The sequence below is a fragment of the Myripristis murdjan genome, chromosome 9 (assembly GCF_902150065.1).
Source record: "Myripristis murdjan chromosome 9, fMyrMur1.1, whole genome shotgun sequence".
Classification (NCBI taxonomy): domain Eukaryota; kingdom Metazoa; phylum Chordata; class Actinopteri; order Holocentriformes; family Holocentridae; genus Myripristis; species Myripristis murdjan.
This window is the reverse complement of record NC_043988.1, coordinates 22,690,636-22,715,350: the sequence shown is the minus strand read 5'-3', so window position 1 is coordinate 22,715,350 and position 24,715 is coordinate 22,690,636. Positions and strand designations below refer to the sequence as shown.

The following is a 24,715-nucleotide window of genomic DNA, read 5'->3' as shown; positions in this document are numbered from 1 at the left end:
TGTTAGCTGTTGGTCTCTGTTTAAAGTTTAAATGTGAAGAGTTCATTTGCAAAAACAGATAAAAGCCATTCTTAAAGTGGATACACCGTTTCACTGATACTGCTTGGAGTACACACACACATACACACACACACACACACACACACACACACACACACAAAGCATGATTTAGGATAATAAACATTATGCCAGGCTAAGTAAACATATAAATAATAGAAATAAATATAAAGTAAATTTTAATACAATTCAAAAGTTTAAAAAGGTTTAATAAACTCAAATGGGGATCTGTTTTTGCAAATGAGCTCTTCATGTATATCTGTTAAAATTTTAAATGTATGTCTGTTTAAAGTTTAAATGTATGTCTGTTTAAAGTTGAAATGTATATAGTTCTGCATGTTTGAGTCCATGTCACCTTCATGTGTACTGTCTGTACACAAGAGGTTCACTTTCAACACTGAAGTGTTCTGTCTGGGGTGCATGAACTCAGATCAAATCTGTTGTGGCACAACAAGGCACAGACTCCCCATTCTGTACGCCTGAGCTGCCACAACAGGACAGTTATTTATATTAAAAAAAAAAATACATCAGCAGTGGTCTGTTTTCCAGGTTTTCTGCTCCCATTTTGTGTCCCCCATTCTTACCTTTTCTGTCTCCCTATGCCTCACCAACTTTACACAGTTGGGTGGCCCTGTCAACAAATTGTAGTTACTTTAGTTAGTGTACTAAGAGATGCTGTTGGTCAGTGATGTTTGCCTCAAAATGTTATCTTTTTTTACTCGAAGGGGAACTTCCTGGTTGAAGATGCTACTGTGGTGCAGCGGTTCAAACTTCCCTACCTCCCAAGTGATGATGATGTCGCCTTGTAGCAAGTGGCATCGTGGGACAGAGACAGCACATGCATTGTATCTATGTCCTGTCAAAGTGGTTCAGATGAACTTTAGTCTCAGCATTGTAGGTCTGGGACATGAGATGTATGAGGTAATAGTAAAAAAAGTAATCCTATCTCAATTGTAGTTTGTTATCTGTGTTTACAACATCTATTGCACGTCTGTCCGTCCTGGGGAGGGATCCCTCCTCTGTTGCTCCCCTGAGGTTTCTTCCTATTTTTCTCCCTGTTAAAGGGGTTTTTTAGGGAGTTGTTCCTCATCCGATGTGAGGGTCTAAGGACAGAGGATGTTGTATTTTTCTGTAAAGCCCTTTGGGACAAATTTGTATTTGTGATTCTGGGCTATACAAATAAATAAAATTGAATTGGAATCCAGGCCTATGCTGTTTTATTTTTTCTTACATGAACAATACATGAAGTACAGCCATGATTTTTCTAAATGTTTGTCTTGACAGAATAAATAACTAAACTGTACTGAGAAAAAAGGTCAATGACTAAAAGTAAAATGCCATCATCAAAACATTTACATGTAAATAAAATTGAATTGAAAAATAAATTTTATATTCTAAAGTACAAGATGTTGTCTGTCATATTATGAATGAAGGTCCTTTCAGTGTATTGTGAAAAACAAGTCTGTAGTAATATTACTTCTGCTTTACTGTGTAATGCAATATTATATAACGACATAGATGGTTGTATGTATGAATTGTAATGGATTAAAACAGTATATTATTCACATGGGTAAAGAGTTGACATGTAAACATGAGTAAATTATCCAGCATTGATGGTATCAAGAATGAAGAGATGACCAACAGAGGAGCTTATAATATGTAAGTCATGAGTGTAATATTCCCTCAGCTGCATGTTACCCTGCCTGATGTGGAAACCTTTCTGTAATTCCCTTCTGAATCTTTCAAAGGTATGTCTGATTTGTAAGGACCTGTACTTGAAATGTGTTGATGTGATGTAACCCTGCAGCTCTCTCAGCTGGGTTACAAGAAATGATAATGAAAATAACTTGAAAGGCTTTTAAGGTCATCTTTTAAAGTGATTTTTATTTTGAAAATGTCATGCTTTAAATGTGAGAGTCTGTAGCATGATCCATGTAGCCTGGTTAGCAGTGAGGATAAGAAGTGAGGGTGAGATGTGTTTGTGTTGCTCACACAAGTGTCATCCAAATGAATGTTCATTGAGGCCCGTTGCCTCGATTTTGATGTATAAATTTTAAGCCTCTTGAAGTCTTGATGAGTTAAGATGTAGAACATAATGTTGCCATTTTCAATAATTTTGAAAAGTAAACACTGATGAGAGTGGTGTGAGGTTTTATAAACAAAATGTCAGAGGCCCACATGATTTGGACAAAGTGTCAGTGACGTGTAGTAGTAGGTGTGAAAGCATTAGAAGCATCTAAAGATAGGCATAATGTAATGTGCCATTATAATAACATGATTATTCACTGAATTATAAATTATTATGACTAATAATTATTAAGTATCATTTTTATTAAAAGTACAATATGTAGGTGGTAATAACATTAGCAATGCTAATGTGGATGTGGGTGTGAATCCTTTAGATTCCTTGTTAAGTGAAAAATTGGCCATGAATTTTACTTTGAAAGGCAAATTGCGGACTTCCTATTGGTTTTACGTGGGGAGGGAGCGAGCACATGAATTTTCGGCCTTGATGAGGTCTACGATTCAGCATTGGTTTGGTCTTTTTATGACATTTCTGTGGGGCCCTGGGTTAGCATTTGTGTGCCAAGGTGGTGCTAGCGAGCCCATTTTTGGACTTTGGGGGTGCGTTTTTCCATTTTATCAAATTTTTCACCAGACCTGAGGTGCGTGCCAAATTTGGTGCGTTTTTGAGCATGTTGAGGGGGTCAAATTGAGGGTTAATATGTGTGTGTATGTGTGTGTGTATATATGTGTGTGTTTGTGCTTGTGTGGGTTTGTAAGTGTGCGTGTGCGTGCAAGTGGATGTGTGTGTAATTGTGTGCGTGCGTGCTTGTGTGGTTGTGTGTGTGAGTGACTGTGCGTGTGTGTGCGTGAGAGTGTGTGTATTTATGTGCGTGTGCTTGTGTGGGTGTGTGTGTGAGTGCGTGCATGCATGTGCGGGCAGGTGTTGACGCGTGTGTGTGTGAATGCGCTTGTGTGGGTGTGTGTGCATGTGTGTGTCTATTTGTATGTGTGTGTGAGTGTGTGCTAGTATGTGTTTGTGTATATGTGTGTGCTTGTATGGGTGTGTGTGTATTAGTGTGTGTGTGTGTGTGTGCTTGTGTGTGTGGGCATGTGTGTGTGTGTGTGTGTGATGGGCAGATCAAAATGCAAGCAGACAGAGAAATCCTCATTCAATCCAATGGAGAAATCGATCAATCGATCACACACGTTTTTGAGCATGTTCAGGGGGTCTAATTAAGCATTTTTATGTTTGTGTGTGTGTGTGTGTGTGTGTGTGTGCGTGTGTGTGTGTGCGTGCGAGTGTGTGTGCTTGTGTGGCTGTGTGTGTAATTGTGTGCGTGCGTGCTTGTGTGGTTGTGTGTGTGAGAGCATGCGGGGGTGTGTGTGATTGTGGGCGGGTGTGTGTGTTTGTGTGTGTGCTTGTGTGGCTGTGTGTGTAATTGTGTGTGTGCGTGCTTGTATGGTTGTGTGTGAGTGTGGGCGGGTGTGTGTTTGTGTTTGTGTGTGTGCTTCTGTGGCTGTGTTTGTAATTGTGTGCGTGCATGCTTGTATGGTTGTGTGTGTAAGTGTGGGCGGGTGTGTGTTTGTGTGTGTGTGTGTGCGTGCAAGTGTGTGTGTATTTATGTGCGTGTGCTTGTGTGGGTGTGTGTGTGAGTGCGTGCATGCATGTGTGGGCAGGTGTGTATTTGTGTATGTGTGAGTGCGCTTGTGTGGGTGTGGGTGTTTGTGTATATATGTGTGTGTGCTTGTATGGGTGTGCGTGTGTGTGTGCTTGTATGTGTGGGCGTGTGTGTGTGTGCGTGCATGTACATGCATGTCTGTACGTGCGTGTGTGTGATGGGCAAACCAAAATGCAGGCAGACAGAGAAACCCTCATTCAATTCAATGGAGAAATCGATCAATCGATCACACACACACATTTTTGAGTGTGTTGAGGGGCTCTAACTAAGCGTTTGTGCATGTGTGTGTGCGTGCGCACGCGCACGCACACACACACATTTTTGAACATGTTAAAGGGGTCTAATTAAGCATTTGGTTGTGTGTGTAAGGCAGACAGAGAAATCCACATTCAATCCAATGGAGAAATCCATAAAAACCCACACCTGTTTGAGGTAACGCCGCTCGGACATCGTTTCAGTTACAGACGTAATTCGAAGTTTAAACGAGGCACAAGACTCGGCTCTATAAATCTCGTATTTACACTATTTTGCTATCTTGTACCATTTTTGAATTACGGCAGTTTAAGTTTGACTGTTTTCTCTGCTCCCGCTGACGGTTTATAATGGGTGTGTATTGCGGAACTGTCCGTTGCCTAGAGTGAGTCACATGACCGGGCAGAGTGCAGAGGAGAGGACACCAGGGTCCAAAATGGTCGAAAAGTCTTGACCGCGGCCACAAACTTGTTCCAATTTAAAAATTAATTTCATATTTTTGTAGGAATTTTCGTCCTCTTTCGTGTGGCATAATTTTCGAAGCCGTGCGACGTTTACTTTAGACGCCAGGGGCCTAATTAGCGCCAAGTGTGCGCCTCTTCACGCCAAACTCCATGGAAAAAACGACGCCCTCGAAGTCGGCGTTGCCGACTTCGAGGGCTTATAATTTAAAAACTAAACGGGTAATGACGAAGTCTTTAGCAACTTTTTTTCAGCACTGTATCCTCTTTCATGTATTAGCTTTTTGAGCCGCCGCGATTTACGGCCTCGAAGGAGATAAATTTTGTTCAACGCGCAATTTCGGGGCCCGACTTTTACTTTGAAAGGCAAATTGCGGACTTCCTGTTGATTTTAGGTCGGGGGGGGCGAGCGCGTGAAATCTCGGCCTTGATGAGACCTACGTTTCGGCGCTGGTTTGGTCTTTCTATGACGTTCCTGTGGGCCGCAGCGGCCGCCTTCGTGTGCCTTTTTATGCCTAGGTGGCGCTAGCGAGCACATTTTTGCACTTTGGGGGTCTGAGTTTACATTTTCTCGAATTTTTCACCAGACCTGGCCTGCGTGCCGAATTTGGTGAGTTTTTGAGCATGTTTAGGGGGTCAAATTAAGGCCTAACGACACGATATAATAATAATAAAAAAAAAAAACGATACAAAAACAATAGGCCCTCTCTACGATGTAGGGCGAGGGCCTAAAAAAAAACGATACAATAACAATAGGCCCTCTCTCCGTTGGAGGGCGAGGGCCTAAAAACGAAGCAATTACAATAGGGCTTCGCGCTGTTCCAGCGCTCGGGCCCTAATTAAAGCTGCAAGCAGCGTTGGACGGGCCCTCGCCCCCCCGTGCACGTCGGGGACGGCGCGCGTGTCGAAGTGCAGACAATTCGTCCGTTTGTGCCAGTTTTAAGGGTATGTTTCGGTGCTTTTATTTTGAAAGAGTTTTGGGCTTTGATTTAAAAAGGCCGCGGAAGTCCTAGTGTGTGACCGACATGAGTACTGGCAGCTGCTGCATGATCACACCAAAATGCAGGCACACACACTCACTCACTCACTCACTCACTCACTCACTCACACAAACACACACACACACACACACACACACACACACACACACACACACACACACACACACACACACGACGCCAACAAAAACCCACTGGTAGTACACTCGCTGCTGGTGCCCCTCTGGCCACTAGCAGCGCCCCTCCAGCAGATGGCGCCCTTAGCATGTCCTAGTGTGTGACTGACTTGAGTAGTGGCAGCTTTGGCATGATCACACCAAAATGCAGGCAGACAGAGAAATCCTCATTCAATCCAGTGGAGAAATCCAGAAAACCCACCCCTGTTTGAGGTGTCACAGCTCGGTCACCGTTTGAGTGACAGACTTGATTCAAAGCTTAATCGAGTCACGAGACTCGGATCTATAAATCTCCCATTTAAATGATTTTGCTATCTTTTACTGTTTTTGAGTTATGGCAGTTTTAGTTTAAGAGTGTTTTCTGCTCCCTCTGAGCTCTTACAATGGGTGTGTATTGCGCATTCCTGAGGCAGCTAGAGTGAGTCACATGTCCAGGCAGAGTGCAGAGCAGAGCACACCAGAGTCAAAAACGTTTGAAAACTCTTCACAGCTCCCACAAACTTGGTCCAATCCACATCAAAACTACATATTTTTGTAGGAATTTTTGTCCTCTTTCCATCTGCATAGTTTTCAAAGCTGTCAGACCTTTACTTTAGACTCCAGGGGCTTAATTAGTGCCAAGTGTCAGCCTGTGCTCACCAAACTCCATGGGAAAAAATGAGGTTTTGGCTCTGGCCACTCCGACTTTGAGGGCTTATAAAATCCAAACGATTCGAATTAATAATAAGTCTTTAGCAACTTTTGTTCAGCACTGTGTCCTCTGTCATCTGTTAAATTTTCAAGGCGCTGACATTTACGGCCTGGGAGGAGAGAGATTTTGTTCAAAGCGGAATTTTGGGTGAGAACGTGAACATTCCAACGCAAATTGCGGACTTCCTGTTGGTTTTAGAGGGGGGTGTCAGCGCGTGATTTGTAGGGCTCGATGAGAGCTACATTTCGGCGTTGGTTTGGTGTTTCTAGCACATTCCTGTGGGCCACAGCGGCTGCCTTTGTGTGCCTAGGTGGCGCTACCGAGCCCATTTTTGCACTTAGGGGGTCCGTTTGTCCATTTTATCAAATTTTTCGCCAGACCTGGCCTGCGTGCCGAATTTGGTGAGTTTTTGAGCATGTTTAGGGGGTCAAATTAAGGGTTACTTAGACGTAATAATAATAAGAAAGGAGAAGGAGAAGAAAAAACACTACAATAACAATAGGGCTTCGCGCTGTTCCAGCGCTCGGGCCCTAATTAAAGCTGCAAGCAGCGTTGGACGGGCCCTCGCCCCCCCGTGCACGTCGGGGACGGCGCGCGTGTCGAAGCGCAGACAATTCATCCGTGTGTTCCAGCTTTAAGGGTATTTTTCGGTGCTTTTATTGTGAAAGAGTTTTGGGCTTTTATTTTGAAAGGCCGCGGAAGTCCTAGTGTGTGACCGACAGGACTACTGGCAGCTGCTGCATGATCACACCAAAATGCAGGCACACACACTCACTCACTCATTCACACAAACACACACACACACACATACGCACGTGCACACACACACACACGTGCACACACACACACACACACACACACACACACACACAGACACGACGCCAACAAAAACCCACTGGTAGTACATTCGCTGCTGGTGCCCCTCTGGCCACTAGCAGCGCCCCTCCAGCAGATGGCGCCCTTAGCATGTCCTAGTGTGTGACTGACTTGAGTACTGGCAGCTGTGGCATGATCACACCAAAATGCAGGCAGACAGAGAAATCCTCATTCAATCTAATGGAGAAATCCAGAAAACCCACCCCTTTTTGAGGTGTCACAGCTCGGTCACCGTTTAAGTGACAGACTTGATTCAAAGTTTAAACGAGGCACGAGACTTGGATCTATAAATCTCCCATTTACATGATTTTGCTATCTTTTACCGTTTTTGAGTTATGGCAGTTTCAGTTTGAGAGTGTTTTCTGCTCCCTCTGAGCTCTTACAATGGGTGTGTATTGCGCATTCCTGAGGCAGCTAGAGTGAGTCACATGTCCAGGCAGAGTGCAGAGCAGAGCACACCAGATTCAAAAATGTTTGAAAACTCTTCATAGCTCCCACAAACTTGGTCCAATCCACATCAAAACTACATATTTTTATAGGAATTTTTGTCCTCTTTCCATCTGCATAGTTTTCAAAGCCGTCAGACTTTTACTTTAGACTGCAGGGGCCTAATTAGTGCCAAGTGTCAGCCTCTGCTAACCAAACTCCATGGGAAAAAATGAGGTTTTGGCTCTGGCCACTCCGACTTTGAGGGCTTATAAAATCCAAACGAATCGAGTAATGACAGAGTTTTTAGCAACTTTTGTTCAGCACTGTGTCCTCTGTCATCTATTAAGTTTTCAAGCCGCTGACATTTACGGCCTGGGAGGAGATAGATTTTGTTCAACACGGAACTTTGGGCAAGAACTTGAACATTCCAACGCAAATTGCAGACTTCCTGTTGGTTTTAGAGGGGGGGTGTCAGCGCGTGATTTGTAGGCCTTGATGAGACCTACATTTCGGCAGTGGTTTGGTGTTTCTATCACATTCCTGTGGGCCGCAGGGGCTGCCTTTGTGTGCCTAGGTGGCGCTACCGAGCCCATTTTTGCACCTTGTGGGTCTGTTTGTCCATTTTATCAAATTTTTCGCCAGACCTGGCCTGCGTGCCGAATTTGGTGAGTTTTGGAGCATGTTTAGAGGGTCAAATTAAGGGTTATTTAGACGTAATAATAATAAAAAGAAAAAAAAACATTACAATAACAATAGGGCTTCGCACTGTTCCAGTGCTCGGGCCCTAAGAAGAAGAAAGAAACGAAGCAAAAACAATAGGGCTTCGCACTGTTCCAGTGCTCGGGCCCTAAAAAGTGAGGTGAGCCTATATTGCCTTGTATGGTTATACGTATAGCATGCACATGTATAGCCAAGCTGTGGCCACTGCTGATAACGTGACTCTCTTTCCATGCAACCAACCCAACTTCTGCAACCATAGCCTTCTCTACATAAAGAAGCAATAGCTGGCATATGGTGGAGCTCACAACAGTTTTGATTTCTGTATAAGATGTCAAGCCAGAGAAAACGAGGGTTGAATAACCCGACTCTGACCCACCTCACAATCAAGGAGAGAGGCAGGAGAAAAGCCCAACGTGACTGGGAATTTGTTTGTGTAAAGAAATGCCAGAGAAATGCCAGTTTTGATGTCATGGTAACTATTTTGTGTAGTCTGTTTTTGACAGTATCACACACCAGCTATTCACAAGATAAGGCCAGAAGTGCTGCTGCTCTTGTATGGAGAGAATTTCAAAAGTATAACCACGACTCAAAATGTTTTCTGAATCATGAGGTTTCACCCTTCACACATGTCATCAGCTAAGCAGCACTTTATTTAGGAAAGTCTCACAATTTAGACTTTTAGGCAACATAACAGCAACACAGATGTGTGTGCATGCAATCCAGTTATGTTATGTATGTAATTACAGAATGCAGAGGGCTTCCTTGCCAAAAAAAGGGCCCCTAGCTGAGGATCCACACATTTGTCACTGACTAAACATACATTATGCATGTCATATAAGTCCTTATTAATTGCTGGTAAATGATATATTGACTCAGATAAACACGATGGTATTCTTCTGATCGCAGATGCTAATCTTTAAAAGAATCCTATGGAGACATTGTGGTTTGACTTAAGGTTAGTGCTGGTGCATCTGTATAGATATATACCCACTGCACACACACACACACATACACATGCAGTCATGCACACGCACACATGCATGCATGCCTGCGCACTCACACAGTCCTATTTAGTTTATTGCTCTGCCCTGTTAACAACCATATTGTGTCCCCATCTTTTTCTCGTTTGGTGAATCAGCACATCAGCGGATTTGTGTTTTTCCAAATGACTTCATAATTGAAGACAAGTTCGACTCATCATTGCCGATTGTGTTCTATGTCCAAATGCTTAAGGGAAACCATTTGTCTTGTTTGGATGTTGACTGAATGTCTGACAGAGCTAGCGTTGGAGTTTCATGCCTTTCAAGCCTTTTACACATACAGCTCCTTAATGTGCGCCAGGATCAGGTCGTCTCCATTTTGTACTGAGCGCTCCATTCAGATATGATTATGTGAGTGCAGCGACAATAATAATGCATTTGTAATCTGGATGGAGTGAGTAAAATTCCAAAAATGTATTCCTGAAAAGTTTCAGTGCCCTTGCTTTCTCTCTCTTCCTGTGGCTCACAATATAACCAGAAACAGCTTTTAGTTCATTCTGCCCTAAGCCAAGTAATTTCATTGAATAGTGACTGTGATCTGCATAACAGCACATGTTGGTTTTGCTTCAGATTATTTATTTGCCATTTCTGCACACCAGCATGGCTGAGAGAGGACAACTAAAGGCAGTATGGGTATTTGTGTGTGGACAGGACAGGGTACTATATCTTCAAGTGGTCTGTGTCTAATCCAAACAATATTGTAAACACTGTGTTAGGCTATATCTACACCTAATTTAAACTAGCATACGCATTTATTTCAGTAAAGCGATGAAATCTAACCTGACCTCTTTCAGCTCGTATTACATTTTACTTGCAAACAACAAATACAGCAAATACCTACTGAATATTCTTTTATTACTCTTGATAGATCAGTTCACCACCTAATCCCACGCAATGCTGCTTTTCAATGGAACAGAGACATTTTTGCAGCATTGCCGAGCCTTTTGAGTTAGCACCTTCCTCATGAAAAGCAAGCCTGAATTCAGATAAGCTGTCAGCGGCACATTCTGTGTATACACAACAGCCCTTGGCAGTCGACGGCAAGTCAAAGCAATAATTAAAATGCAGCCAATAAATGGTCCTCTATTACATCCAGCTGTGTTTACATTCAACCAGCCCATCTGGAAATGTCGAGTCAATCTCTCTCTTTTCTCCATCAGCCATCTACCGCCTTTCTTGCTGTCACCACTTCTATCCTTCTTTAATCTCTTTTTACTTCTGCCACCTCGCCTGCTTCCACATTTCGTGCACACCTGGCTGAGAAATCATACTCTCTCTCTCTCTCTCTCTCTCTCTCTCTCTGGAGAGCAGAGAAACCCTGTTGAACTTTATCACCATCACTCTGGGCTCATGTACAGTTGCTTGGAGGTTGCAGTGGTGATTATGCTTGATGAATATTCACCAGTAACAGTTTTGGCAGGAGAGTGTGAGGGTGTTAAACCCGATGGTGCCCACATCTCCAACAACATGCATAAATTAGGTGAGAAGATTGTTAGCAGGCCGCAATTAGGAAACAGTGAAGCTGGCTGTAAGATACAGGCATGGGTAGTTATGACAGACATTTTCCCCCTGCTCATCTCAGACCTCATAGTAAGCCCACCAGACTTTTAATCAAAACAAATTAGACACCCACAGACATGAATCATAAAAGCGTACATGCACAAGTACACATACACACACAAACACGCACACACAAATACGCACATGCAGGTGTGATAGTAAGATGACAGGGCTATGTTAGATAGGCTTCATAATTGTCCATCCGCAGATGTGATGCAATTAAGCCATAAATTCCCTTCCTCAGCCTGCCCTTGCTATCTCTGGAGATGTCCTAGATTGAGCTGTGTTTGGGTTAATTGGCCACTTAAGCTATGACCTCATGGTGTTGTGGGGAAAACAAGCAGATGATGACTGTGACGGCACATTGATGAACGCTCAGCCAACAGAGAGTTGATGCAGACGCAGTGGTTTAGCTGCAGGTGCTGTCAACACATACTCTGCAGGCTCTCATCCCAATCTCAGGCACCAATATCAAAATGGGTGAATGCTATACTCTCGCTCACACATACACGCTAACTCACTCATTCTACCTGTCTGTCTGCACTCCTGAAGTGTAAATTTGTGGCGATTAGCAGGCATATCAGCTGTCTGTAGCACAATCAAGTGTGAAGTACGGAGGGGCTCACACTCTGAGAATTCGTTTTCCCACTTGCACATATTTAAACCTGGGTGCAGCAATTTGTAAGAATTGATCCAAGGTTCAGCTTTACAAGGCTGATGTGTCCTCGTTAGTCTTTTTGTTACCTCTGGAGACACTCAAAACAATCCAGCATCCATTGCAGCTGCACAAAACTGCATTTCCCTGCAGATATAGGTCTGTCCGGATGCTTGATTTCCATGACAACTGGCACAAATACAACCATAATTGAAATGGTCAAGGACGTTCCAATCACTGTAATGAGGATTTGTTTGTGTCGAAGGAGCGCTCAATCACACATTGTCTAATTCAGTCCATTGTGCTTTGTCTCTCTAAGTGAAAAATTCAGCATTTTGTTGGTCACTAAGTTCATTCTTTGTGGTTACTTTTAAAACCCTTTTCCAAGACACACAGTGTTGTTATGTTCACAAAATATATATATGTTTTTGGGTTGAGCAAATACTAATTATTTTTATTTTGATCTAATGAATATTGGTATAATCTCATTTTTAGTTGCATATTATGGTATAATTACCCATAAAAATTCATATTCATTACTTAGTGATTACATCCTGATTTCACAGTGCAACTTATATTCATCAGACAAATGCAGAATTCTGCTATATTTTCAGACTTTGGTGCTATAAGGCATTTTTGTGCAGTTTAAAGGTCAAAATAGCATATTATTAACGTAGATGGCAATATCGGTATTTTGTCATAAAAGAGCATCTTATTTTCTATGCAGCTGGGACTGTGAAAATAGATTAAGTAAGGAGCAGAAACTAATGATTCATTGGCCTTGAAATCTTTTCTCGTGAAATCTTTTCTGTTAATGATGGCTGAGGCTGCTTGTTTACAGGGCTGGATTCCATTCATGGAGGTAACAGTTCCTGCCATTGTTAAAACTCATCTAAATAGGAGGTCTGGGTGAGTAAACAGAGGTCTGGACAGCTTATGAGGCTCTTACCTTGAAATGTGTCACTTTTTCCAGAAGGCCTCATAGAAAGACCCACCTCAGCTGAAATGTAAGTAAGCAAGCCTTCCACTGAGCTGAGCTTGTGCACTCAAATGTGAGTCTCTGTAAATGTTAAGCTTCTAATAAATGTGTTTCCTTGTTTGTTTATGTGTCTCTGTGTGAGGTAATTTGCATAAACATCATGAAAAATCCTGTTCTCTTCCTTTTAAAGAATTAAGAAAAATGGATATGTTGAGAAGCAAGCTCAATCTGTTCCCTTCCTTTCTCTGTCTCTCAAACTTTCTCTCACTTTCTTTCTTTTTCCCCCTCTCTTTCTGTGGAGCCACAGCATTGATATTGTATTATGCTGCTTATTTGTTGAGGCCATATGTATACATTCAGAGCAGCACACGTTTCCTGTTAACGTTGGAGGCTGAACTCACTTCCAAAAATTACAGCTTCTCAGGCCAGTTCTGCAGAACAGACCACTGCCTTGTCTAAATACCAGTCAGCTCCAACATTGTCTACACTAGACTTCATGAAAAACACAGGCCAGGAGGAGATGCGGACTGCTGTGTGGAGTCCAAATGGGATTAATGGGACTAAAAAGTGGTTAAATGTCCTCAAATCAATATTCCTAATGTCCTGCAAGTTTTAGTCTCGTGTTTGCAGTCCAACACTTGCTCTCAGGCACGCTCTTCCTCCCACTTCGTTTCCATTTTCACTCGCCCTGCCAGCTTACTTTTCTGAGAAATATGGCCACAAGGTATGCATATTAAGAATATGTTAAAAATATAGAGTATGTAAGAACATACACACACACACACACACACACACACACACACACTAGCGCTCACATAAACACCATCTAAGGTCCAGTCCAATCAAACCTGTTAACCTAGCTCTTAGAATTCTTTGCACACCAGTTTTAATGTATTTTCAGTTTAAATGCGAGTTATATTTTGTGCTTGTCAGTTTACTTATTTTGATTTAGTTATACATAGGAATTGTCTATTGCATCATATAATGAAACGTTTGATCCACTTCTGCATCTTGCTGCTGAACAGAGAATGGTGGAGAACTGCCCTCTTGGACCCTCGGAGAGCTGCTCTGATTGTGCATACAAAGCCAATCGGAAACTGGGAGAGGTAAACAGAGGCCAGGTGGTGCTGCAAGCTGTCAAACAGCTCTGTGTATGATTGAAGACAACCTTGAGCTGGAACATAAACATCCCAGCAGGCTCTCACCACCGCGCACTCAGCCTCCACTGCCTCACAGGCAGCCATGATGAACCAGGGGAAGCAGCGGGGAGCCAGCAGTTGGGTCAAGATGGAGGAGGAGGGGAGAGTTTTACGACTTGGCAGATATAATGGAAATGGTACCTGTATGGCCGTCCAAGATGAGGTACTCAGGAGGTTAGCTGACAAAACACACACAAATGCACATCTTCATGTTCTTATAATATACAAACACACACACACACACACACACACATACACACACACACACACATACACACACACACATGCGCGCGCGAAAGCATGCCAAGCATAAAGGTGTAAAGGCAAGGCAGAGGGATGTACATTTCTCACCATTAATGCTGTGCAGCTAAAGCCACATGTGCTCTATAAGCAGCCTGCGTCTTTCAATGAATGGAACACATCACATGATCTTTTAATCACCAAGAACCCAAAAACCTCCCAGGCACCCATATTCCTTTTCTCTCTTTTAGGTCTTTGGAATGGGGGAGAGAGAGAGAGAGAGAGAGAGAGAGAGAGAGAGAGCGGACATTCTTACTTAATTGAGATCTTGAGTGCATTTGTTTTCAATAAAGAGGTGTGCTTTGTTTGCATTCTCTCTCTCTCTCTCTCTGCTGTTTTTACTTTCGTTCTTTTTTCAGTGCGTTCCCTGAGAATGGTTGTAAATACAAGTGGCTGCCTGTTCACACTGTGCCACTCTCCACTCTCCCACCCTACCCTTATGATAGCTGGCAAACACAGCTGGTTCATCACTTCCATTCATAACTGCTCAGCTGAGAAGCTCACTGGTTAAGGACAGCAGAACTTCATGTACCAGACAGTTTGTTTACAACGAATTGTGCATGGATACTGTTGGATATTGTTGCTTTTGCTTGTGGCGACAGACAAAAGTCAGTGAGACTCTGCTTCATAGTTGTTCAAACAAACAATCAAAATCAAGTTAGAGGTTGATAGTTTCTAAACAAAATGGCAGTGAAAAAGTTCAGACATTACATTGATTCATGAGATTCATAGATGTTTGGACATCAAGTCAAGTTAAAATGTCAAACACAAAGCTTTTTTTGACAAGTCTGACAATGAACCTGGCGCGAAAGAGACTTCGCTCTTGACTGTGGGATATTAATTTGCTGGCACACTGCTGCTTTGAACTGTAATCCACCTGCAAATCATAAATAAGTGCATGCACTAAACAGGGCTTTTCCGTTTTTTTCCCATGGCTGCTAGCCAGCCGCCAGCCTTGAGGGGTGTGAAAGGCCCTGCCAGGGGTCAAAGAGGGTGATTGGTCGATGAAGTCATTCCGGGAGTGATGCCCAATTCCTCCAACTTCTAAATGAACCCTTTGCCTCCTTCACTGATTAAGGAATTCATGTAGATCTGAACTAGATAAATATGAGCAATAAAAGAAAGGGAGATCAATGTTGATCAGTAGGATCCTTAGGGTCACAAAACTACAGTCAGGGAGTTTGATACACTGTAAACTCATTTTTCAAAGGCAGGAGTAACATACTAAAAAAAAAGATCTTTAATCGGGAAGTGTCTTAGGATAGAATTAAAGACACTGTTTGTCAAGTTCAGCGAACATACAGGGGTACATCCATAACTACCATAGGAATGTAAATACATCCAGGTATATGTGGCGGAGACAACAGGACCTAAACCTCACATGCAAGGAGCCAATGGAAGACATCAACAGTGGACTATACATATCCCTTTACATATACAACAGATGCTCTGCTCTCTATCACAATGCACAGCTTAAGTGCATTCTGACTGCATGGCATACTGTAAGGTTACAGCTATGTGGAGGAAAGGCTATAGGGAGGAAAGGTGAGTGTCCAGTGTGATTTAGCAAAAGTGGAAAGTGGCAAAGTTTAAAAACATTCAAAGAGGTCCAATATTGTGAAACCTCAATATGTCGTGATAAACACGATCAAACATGTAATAACAACAATGTGATTACAGTTTGGAGAGGATATCCTCAGTTCAGCAATGTGGGGAGATGAACAGATGGACTATCAGATGAGTGTGACTTGTGGCAGTCTTGTGAGAGTTTTATATTGTTTTATGTTGTTTCGCCTATATAATTTTATCACAGAATGATAATACAGTTATGTGATAAGTACAGGGCAGCTACTGAATCTTTATAACTTTCTGTTTTCAGTTAAAGGAAAATAACTTTCAGGCCTAAATACACTCCCCAGTGCTCACAAAAGAGCTGAGATACAAACTTGTCTCTCCAGCATAGGCAATGAGTCACCTTCTCATGGAGAATGAACTTCTCCAAGGTATGATCCCTAAAGTTAGCAATTAGTCCATCTGATACGTATTAGCACATGACGGTAAATAAAATAAAGGAAATATGTTCATGTTTGGTCAAGGGTGTTTTGGCATCTTATGTGCATACGTATTTCATTAGGTAACACAGATGCTTGCAATATAATCTGCCAGAGCATTTTTACTGGCATATCTTTACTGCCTCTACAGTATTTTGAGGGAGACGACCACTTTCCACAACCACCTACGGCACTTTGATGGAGTCCTACAGCGTTACCATCATGACAACAGGCTAAGTATGTTTTGTACCCAGACATTGTATCGTGTAGTGGTTATAACTCTTGCCTTTGGAGCCATAAGTACCCTGACTTTTCCGTAAGAGCATATCCCACAGTCAAATTCTCACGTATACCTCCTGTCCCAAGTCTGCTTCAACATGGGGACACTGGAGGACATTGTATCCTTAACTTTGTGTGCTCATAGTTTCCCTCTGAGATGCTACACCAGTGGCCTTTTTTGATTGTTGAAGGTGAACCAGGAACTTTCCTTAACTTGGGACTTGCCAGAACCCGTCAAATTCAGGGGCTGCCTTTTGTTTCCTTTCCCACTGCATGAACCAATGGAGAAGTATAGTAGATGTTCCAGGCTTAATCTAGTGTTGTAGTCTTACTCTTTTTTCTCCGCTGTTTCGCTGTGCACTGCATGCCCTGCTCTTTCAAATGCAATGATTTTTTAATGCTGTTTTTTTTTTCTACTTATAGTATTTTAATTTGCATTTTTTATACAAGAGCTGTTTTGAAATCCCACTGAGTACTGTAAATTGTCAATTAATAGCTGAATCAGTAACATTAAAACAGTCTTGGGCCATAAGGATATTTAGCTAAACTATTGTAACCCCTAGTTGTAGAAAGTTTATATCAGCCTCTAACACTTTTTACAGTTTTTTCACCCATGAGCAGCAGGTGGCTCTGCCCCGTTCAGAAGATGGGAGAAAAGCAGACACATAAAAATCTTAGAAATTTCAAGGAGCCGTCATCTAAGCTTGACTCAAATAAACTACTTTGTCCAGTAAAACAGAATATCTTAAATAGTGACATCATCCTGCACTGGTGGGTGTAAATTATAATTTCAAACCAATAAAACCTTGAAATAAAAATGTTTCTCTTCCAAACTGGTATCCTATTGGTTTGCACTTGTGAATGATCCTTCCCTGCACTATGCCCCACCCAAAAATCAGGTTTCAACAGGAACAACATAAAATCAAGAAAGAAAGAGTCCATTTCATGAGGCTTTTAAATGAAGCAAGATTAAAACAAATAAAGAAACATGGTTAGATTTCTTCATCTTAGTTATAGCCTAGATAATAAGTAATAATACAGGAGAAAAATAGAGTTGCTGAGAAAAAAGACATTCATCATGATTATAGTAAGTGCAGTATTTGCAGCTGCACAGTGATGTGGTTTAGCATGTCACCACCAGCCAGGCCAAACTTTTGAGCTTTCAGAAGCCAAAATTAAACATTAAATTTATGAATTTAATATGTTCAGGAGGGTGTGCATATGCCAGCGTGTGTGAGTGTGCACAAAATTTCAAATGTATACATGCATTGGCCTTTGCACCTGTAGGTGTGTATGCAGGCATGTGCAAGCCTTGTAATGTGCTCACATGTTGATGCGTATAGGTTTGTGTGTCTCTGTGTGTGTGCATGCCTTCATATGTATACAAATGTATTGTTTGTCTGTGTGAATGTATGTCTGTGCATTCCTTCATATGTAGGCTATACAAATGTGTGTGTGTGTGTGTGTGTGTGTGTGTTTGTGTGTGTGTGTGTGTGTGTGTGTGTGTGTGTGTGTGTGTTTGAGCACATGCCCTCGTTTGTAGGCTACACTTATTCAGTCTGAGTGCATGTATCTGTCTGTCTCTCTCTTTGTGTGTGTGTGTGTGTGTGTGTGTGTGTGTGTGTGTGTGTGTGTGTGTGTGTGTGTGTGTGTGTGTGTGTCTGAGAGAGAGAGTGAGTGAGTGATCCACTGACTGAGACACGGGATGCTGCGGTGCATGGGTTGGTACTGTTTACAGTTTTGGGCTGATCACGTGACAGGCAAAGGGTCCTGCCTATGGAGCGGACGGGACCACCCACGTGGCCAAAAGGAACAGTCATGTAATTGTGAGTGAACCTTTTCCAAAGCAGAGCAGGATGTCTGCGACCAAGACGGATTACGATGCGTCCGACTCTTTTTTTCTCCCGGCGACAATAAAGCAGCTCTTTTCATCTTCATCATAAGCGACAGGGTCCGGAGTCCACGGGGGGCGGACATTATTGATTTGTCCAGGAACCTTTCCCCACCTAGACGGAAGATGGTAAGTGCCCGGCTGGCAGCCAGACAAGACGCTGCAGCGCTTTGATGCCTCGGGTGGGAGATCTTGGCCGGCTGGTAAACTGATATTCACATCTATCAAATAGTCACACCGGCTAATTACCACTGCCACACTTTGGGTTACATCGGTTTTACTCTTCTAGCCTATATCCACATCTCACATTTCAATCTGGTGACATTTTAGCCTATTTTCAAATTAAAATTGTAAAGCCATGATTAAACTGCATATTGTTCTTAGATTCATCCAGAACTGAAAATCATTTTTATTTGCCATTTTTGTGATGATCGTGACATATTTTTGGAAAGTTTAATACACATATCGTTTAGCGAAGCAGCTATGAGCTGTTTTTGCAGTGATTTGGATACTTTTATAGACACTTTGGTAGATTATCCTTATCTTAATTGTCTAGAGCCTGACAAACGTTTAAATCCGAATAACTAAATTTACATTTAGTTATTCGGATGAAGGTTTTACTTGTCATCTGGAATTGGCCAACTCCTTAACATCAAAATCCATTAGAAAATTAATTGCGGTTGTGGGTGTGTTCCCAATTAATCGGCCGGAAAGGTGTTAGTTTTTGATGCAGCCGCTGCAGTCTGTTTGAGGGGCTCATTAATACAATCTGTTTCACAGAAACAGCGGTTCATTGCGCCACTTGACGGTGTTTTACAGCTGATGTGATTTAAGGCTTCGTCAGAAAATAGGTCGGATATTGCCAAACTTTTTTCCCAATCAGCGGTGAAATTCATAGTATAGGCTGATGGTAATGAACCACAATGACTTGAGTATAAAGAGTCTGTGTTGCTGAATTTCAGATTTCAGATAGTCTTCGTGATAAATTTCACATTCATATTGAACTTAATCAACATAAAACTTCATCCATACTGTAGCTAATAACTGCAGCAACATAACAGTGAACTGGAAGATAATCATTTCCATGCGTAATAATGCGTAAACCCCATGTTTTCACTTTAAATTAAATAATAAATAAATAAACAGCTAGTCATCATTCTATTACTTAATCTTGATAAGCTATCTCGTTCTGCAGTCAATAATTAACATATTCTCACTCATCTGCACTGCACTGAGACATCAGTACAACTGCGCTACAACAGGAATATATTTGATCATCATGACCAGATTTTGAGATGATGAATCTACATAAAAAACATGTAACAGCTGAAACATTATTCTTTGTGTTCAGCATTGTAACTTACATATACAGACAAGATTTTTAATGAATAATTATGAATAGCCTATCCATAATTATTAATTACCATTCGTAAGGTGATTTATTTTGTGTGTTTAGTGTCATATGTGTCCGTGTTTTCTTTTAATATATACTAGCCTATGCTACAGCACAACTAATATTATAACACCGAGACTGAAATTTAGGACCTCCCCTTGAAACGCTGTAATTTGAGGCCCCACTACCACCATCATGGTGGTGGTAGAAAAAAAATCAAAGTTAAAAAACTGCAGTTCTGACATTCCTCGGGCCCCTTCCTACGAGCAGACCATGTACCTTGCCTTGGACTTGGCTTTTCTCAGAGAAACGCTCCCTTTAAGCGACGCAGTCCTATGTGGAAACCCAAAAAACCAAACGCACCAAGAGGGTTTGGCTCTCTGCAAGCCTCCCCTGAAGTTGGAGATGCACACATGAGGTCTGTCTGCCTGGGTGGTCTCTCTACTTTAGTGAGCTGTTGCTAAGCAGCTAATAATAGTCGTGTTTGCTGAGTAATTTTTGCCCTTCTGGAACCAATCAGATGCAAGAAAGTCCTGCAATCTGACAGCCCCAGAGGCGGGATCTCGAGTCTTTTTTTTCTTTTCACCCCTCCTCCTCTTCTGCCTCCAAATGGAGAGTCTTTTTTCTCCTCATCTATTGAATCTCAGAGTTGGCCGTGACGCGCGGCCCAGGGGAAGACCACATAGATCTCACCAGAATGCAACGACCATCGAGGTTTCTTACCCGACGATTTGTGTATGGGAATCACTTTGCGCGCCTCGCTTTTTGAGAGAAACTTGCTTTTTTTAAGAGACACGGTGAATGCGGTGAAAGCGGTGGAGACCTCCGGATCACGAAATGTTGGGATGGAAGGCGCAGACTTTGACTCGCCGTCTCCAACAGGAGTATGAAGTCCTACTTCACGGGTGTGAGATCACCGAGAGTGAAACTTTGTTGCCTTGGGATATCGCTACACGCCTTCGGGGAAATATTATCAAGTGGGAAACGGTAACCATCGCGCAGTCCCCGCAACATGGCCTCGGCTGCTAATGCGTCCTCCGAGCAGGAAAACAGAGACCCCGATCGGCCGAGGATAACGCGGAGGAACAGGGGGGACTATACCCGCAACACACCGCTGGATTTGGAGTATTTGCAGCGGCCGAGTTACTGCGATGCGGGTTTTGCATTGCAGCAAATATCCGAGGTGCTTATTTCACGTATTACCATGGTGCAGTTGATTGATCTGGGTTTCACTGTAGCCGCAAAAAAGTGACCAAACTTTGCCCAGTCGCTGCTAGGTAACGGGATATAGCTGCGGACGGGCTGGGCAGGGGGATAGGGGGATTTGAGACAAGGCTGCTGCAAGCCCAACTTAGTTCTGTTTTGTTTTGTTCGGGATTCAATACGCTACGTCTTTAGTCGGGCTCTCTTGTAGAAGCCGGGGCTTGTCAGGATTGTAAGTAAATTGCAATTACTCGATTGTTGCACCCCCTAAAACATCGTCCCAACCGATAACGGTCCCAACACTCAAGGCAAAACATGCAACTTTCACCCACAGACTGTTAGCTTTAACAATTTCTCTGTCACCGCGGTTATATGCAGGTACTACAACACAGGCTGAGCATGCTTTGGGGGGTGCATAAGTAAAATTTTGAGTGGCATTATCTTGACTTAAGCGAGTCGCTCACCTCGCTTTAAGCGAAAGAAAAAAATCCATGTGGCTGCCCTCTTCCGTTCACAAATATTGTAAGTCCCTCAGTGATGGCTCCTCCACTCCCCTGGCTGGATCACACAGGCTGCTGGATGGGGAATGGAGTTGTGTGTGGTGGTGGTGTGTGTGTGTATGTGTGTGTGGATTTTACCACATGCACCCTTTCAGGAGATTTAATATCACCACTGGGTGTGTATGCATGGGTGTCAGTGTGTGGGCTTCCCCGGCAATAAAAAACAAAACAAAAAACTATTGCCTAATATTCCCATAGCTGTGGGAGCCTACTCGATAGTAGGATTACTGTCACTTTATCATACTTAGTGACATTTTTGATATTATATGGTAATGCCACTTTAATTGTATAATGACTTATGGGCTATCTGTGAGATTTCCATGATACTCCTTTGCTAGACTATGTTGTTTCCTTAAGGTGCCTCTGCATGTGGGTGGCTGTGTGCGCGCGCGCGTCTGCGCGTGCACGGGCGAGAGACACCTTCATGTCAACAAGCGTCATATAAACTAATGCTGGCTTGACAGCTATCTTTCTTTGTTAAAAAAAAAAAAAAAAAAAAAAAAAAAAAACTTTCATCCACGCTGGAGGTCCCGCCGCAGACCTTTGGGGAAGAGCAAGCAGCCGTCTCAAGTTTTACCATGTTGAACAAAACGGTGATACCTGTTACTTAAAATTGTCAGAGTATCCGGATCAGCATCCTAATAACTCATCACTGTCCGATGAAATGACACAATGTGGCCTTAGGAAATGTGGGCTGATGTAATGCTCTGTTTCTGTGCGTGGTAACATATTTCCTTTGTGTGTAGATCTACAGGCAACAGATTTTACATGACAGTGATATGATAGCAACTCAGTGGTGCTCAGTGTGGGCCCTGGGAACCTCCAGGGAGCACTGAGTAGTATACGTGGGGTCCAAGCATAATAGTATAATTTCACTGTTACTCCATAGTGACAAAACATGTACATATTTCCATCATAGCTCTCACTGTCTGTCCTATCCCACACCAGAAGCGTTTTTGCAGTTACATGGAAGAGCTAAACATGTCACACAGGGCTCCTTAGGTCCTCATCCTGTCTAATGGGGGCCCAGGTCGGGTAACTTTAGGGGTCATTGACATGTAGAATTATGGGAACCCTCCTATGACAGGGCAACCCTTACCCATATTGCATAAAGTTATTATAAAACCATTTTTTCCTTGATCACCTGCAGACTCACCTGTCCAGGTAAGCTTGGTGTTGCAGCTTTTGTTTGTTTTCTGGCTGACAGTAACACTGGGACTCTTGTCTCGTCGCAGGGGAAGGCGACTGGGAGAAAAGCACCTCTATGGCTGAGAGCGAAGTTCCAGAGACTTTTATTTAGGCTGGGCTGTTACATACAAAAGAACTGCGGAAAGTTTTTGGTTGTGGGCCTCATGATATTCGGAGCTTTCGCCGTGGGTTTACGGGCAGCTAATTTGGAGACGGACGTGGAGAAACTCTGGGTGGAAGGTAAGACTTTCTGAGTTATTATTGTTTGTTTTTGTGAATGTATACATTTTTTAAATGACAAATATATGCTGAAGTGATTGTGTGCAAGATACTGTATTTCTTATTCAGTATTTCTGAGGTTTTGTGTGTGGAGGACTATAGGGTGGATTGGGTGGGGTGGAAGAGGAGAGGGATGGTGGTAGCTACTAAACAAGCTAGGGGGATTGTTTATTGTATAGATGCTGGCAAGTGGCCAACTCAAACCTTGAATATATATATATATATTTATTTATTATAAGCTATTTGTTGCTTGATTCCACGTCCCGTGGCGGACGCGCGCTCACGGCGATGCACACATTGCGACTTAAACTGAACTCTAAAGTAAAGTTGTAATTAAGTTCATAAGCAGCTTTTAAGGGAGAGGAAATTTTGTCAAAGCCGCCATTTTGTGAGTGTGTGTGCGTGTGTGAGTGTGTGTCTGCCTGCCCCCAGCAGTTGAATGCTCGCAGACTGTGTGTGGTCCCGTTTTGGACAGCTCTCAACTTTCCAAAAAGATTTGTCTCCGGCTGAAGGGAAAAAGCGGAGTGCGGACAAGAACTCATGTTTGTGGAGTGGAATGGCCGCTCACTTGTTGTGCTTTTCGGAAACAGTTTATGAAGAATAAATTCTTTTTTTTTGTCGGAGAAGGGGACTATGTGTTTGGGTGGTGTTTGGGGGGTAAGGGAAAGGGGCTGCGCTGTTTTTCCTTTCCTTTGATCCGCATTCCAGCACTTAGGGCGAGAGGAGCTATTGGAGGCATGAGTGGAGCCTCAGTTGTATCTAGTCAGAAATAATGTAAGATCTTTTTTTTTTTTTTTTTTTTTTTTTTTTAATTATAAAGAAAACAAAATACCATTAGTACATATTTCAGTCGTCTGTGTGGTTGTCCTTTCTGTGTTTGGCATGTTTTCTGTGGCTTGTACAACACCATTTACTCTAGCCTCTTTTAAAAACACCAGAACTGTACCCTGTATAGCCTACCATTAAACCCAGTATAAGAACAGGCTGATTCCTATATAGATCACACCAGCTCTTCCTTCAGCTTGCTGCAGGGGTCTGATAGGCCAGGGTGTATCATATTGTGATGATTTGGTGATTTTAGAATATGACACAGTTTTGCTGACTAAATTGATGATACATATTTAGAAAAAGGAATAGGAAAATTATCTTCATTTAGAGTGGATGTTAATTTGGTAATTTAACGTGGTTTTGCATACATGGTTCATATAGTAATGTATGTAGTTATAGAAAATACACGTGGATGTTATGATATTGATTTCAACCATATTGCCCAGCCCTGCTCATACACAGAGACCTTTACACACACATACACACGCACTGACACACCGACAAAGAGAACGGGGCTGCAGTGGTTTCCTAGGTCCTGGGATGTGAGGGGTTCCAGATGCTGGTAGGGAGAGATCTGTTTGTTTAGATTAGGCTGCACAGCTGAGGGATAGATTAGTTCTGCCTGGACCGTGGAACGCTGTGCTGGGCTGTGCTGGGGGACTGGCCCGTCGTCCGAGAGCAGAGGAGGAGAGGAGGAGAGGACAGAGCGGCTGTTTATGTTTCATTTGGAACTGCCCTCCACAGGCGACCCATGGACGACCCCGCCTGGAAGCTGTGTGGCCTGGAGACACACACACACACGCACACACACACACACACACACACACACAAACACACACACAATGCACCCAGCTCATATTAGATCTCTCAATCCCATTAGAATTGAGTGGAGCTACATTTTTACGTCGGTGATCTCATCCCGTGTCTGTCGTCACCTGCTTTTTGGTCATGCTGAGGAGGCTGT

General features: G+C 42.8%; 1 protein-coding gene across 2 annotated transcripts in view; it reads left to right on the top strand.

Moving 5' to 3' along the window:
• The first annotated feature begins 18,278 nt into the window (after window positions 1-18,278).
• ptch1 (patched 1) overlaps window positions 18,279-24,715 on the top strand; it is a 57,110-nt gene continuing 50,673 nt past the window's right edge. Inside the window, exons 1-2 of one of the 2 annotated variants that reach the window (XM_030060508.1) lie at window positions 18,279-18,429; window positions 22,692-22,884. In XM_030060508.1, coding sequence (XP_029916368.1) covers window positions 18,427-18,429; window positions 22,692-22,884 — 196 coding nt within the window. In that variant the 5' untranslated portion in view covers window positions 18,279-18,426. Of the gene's footprint in view, window positions 18,430-20,316; window positions 20,877-22,691; window positions 22,885-24,715 lie in introns of those variants that run through there. The other variant, XM_030060507.1, reaches the window with a different exon arrangement.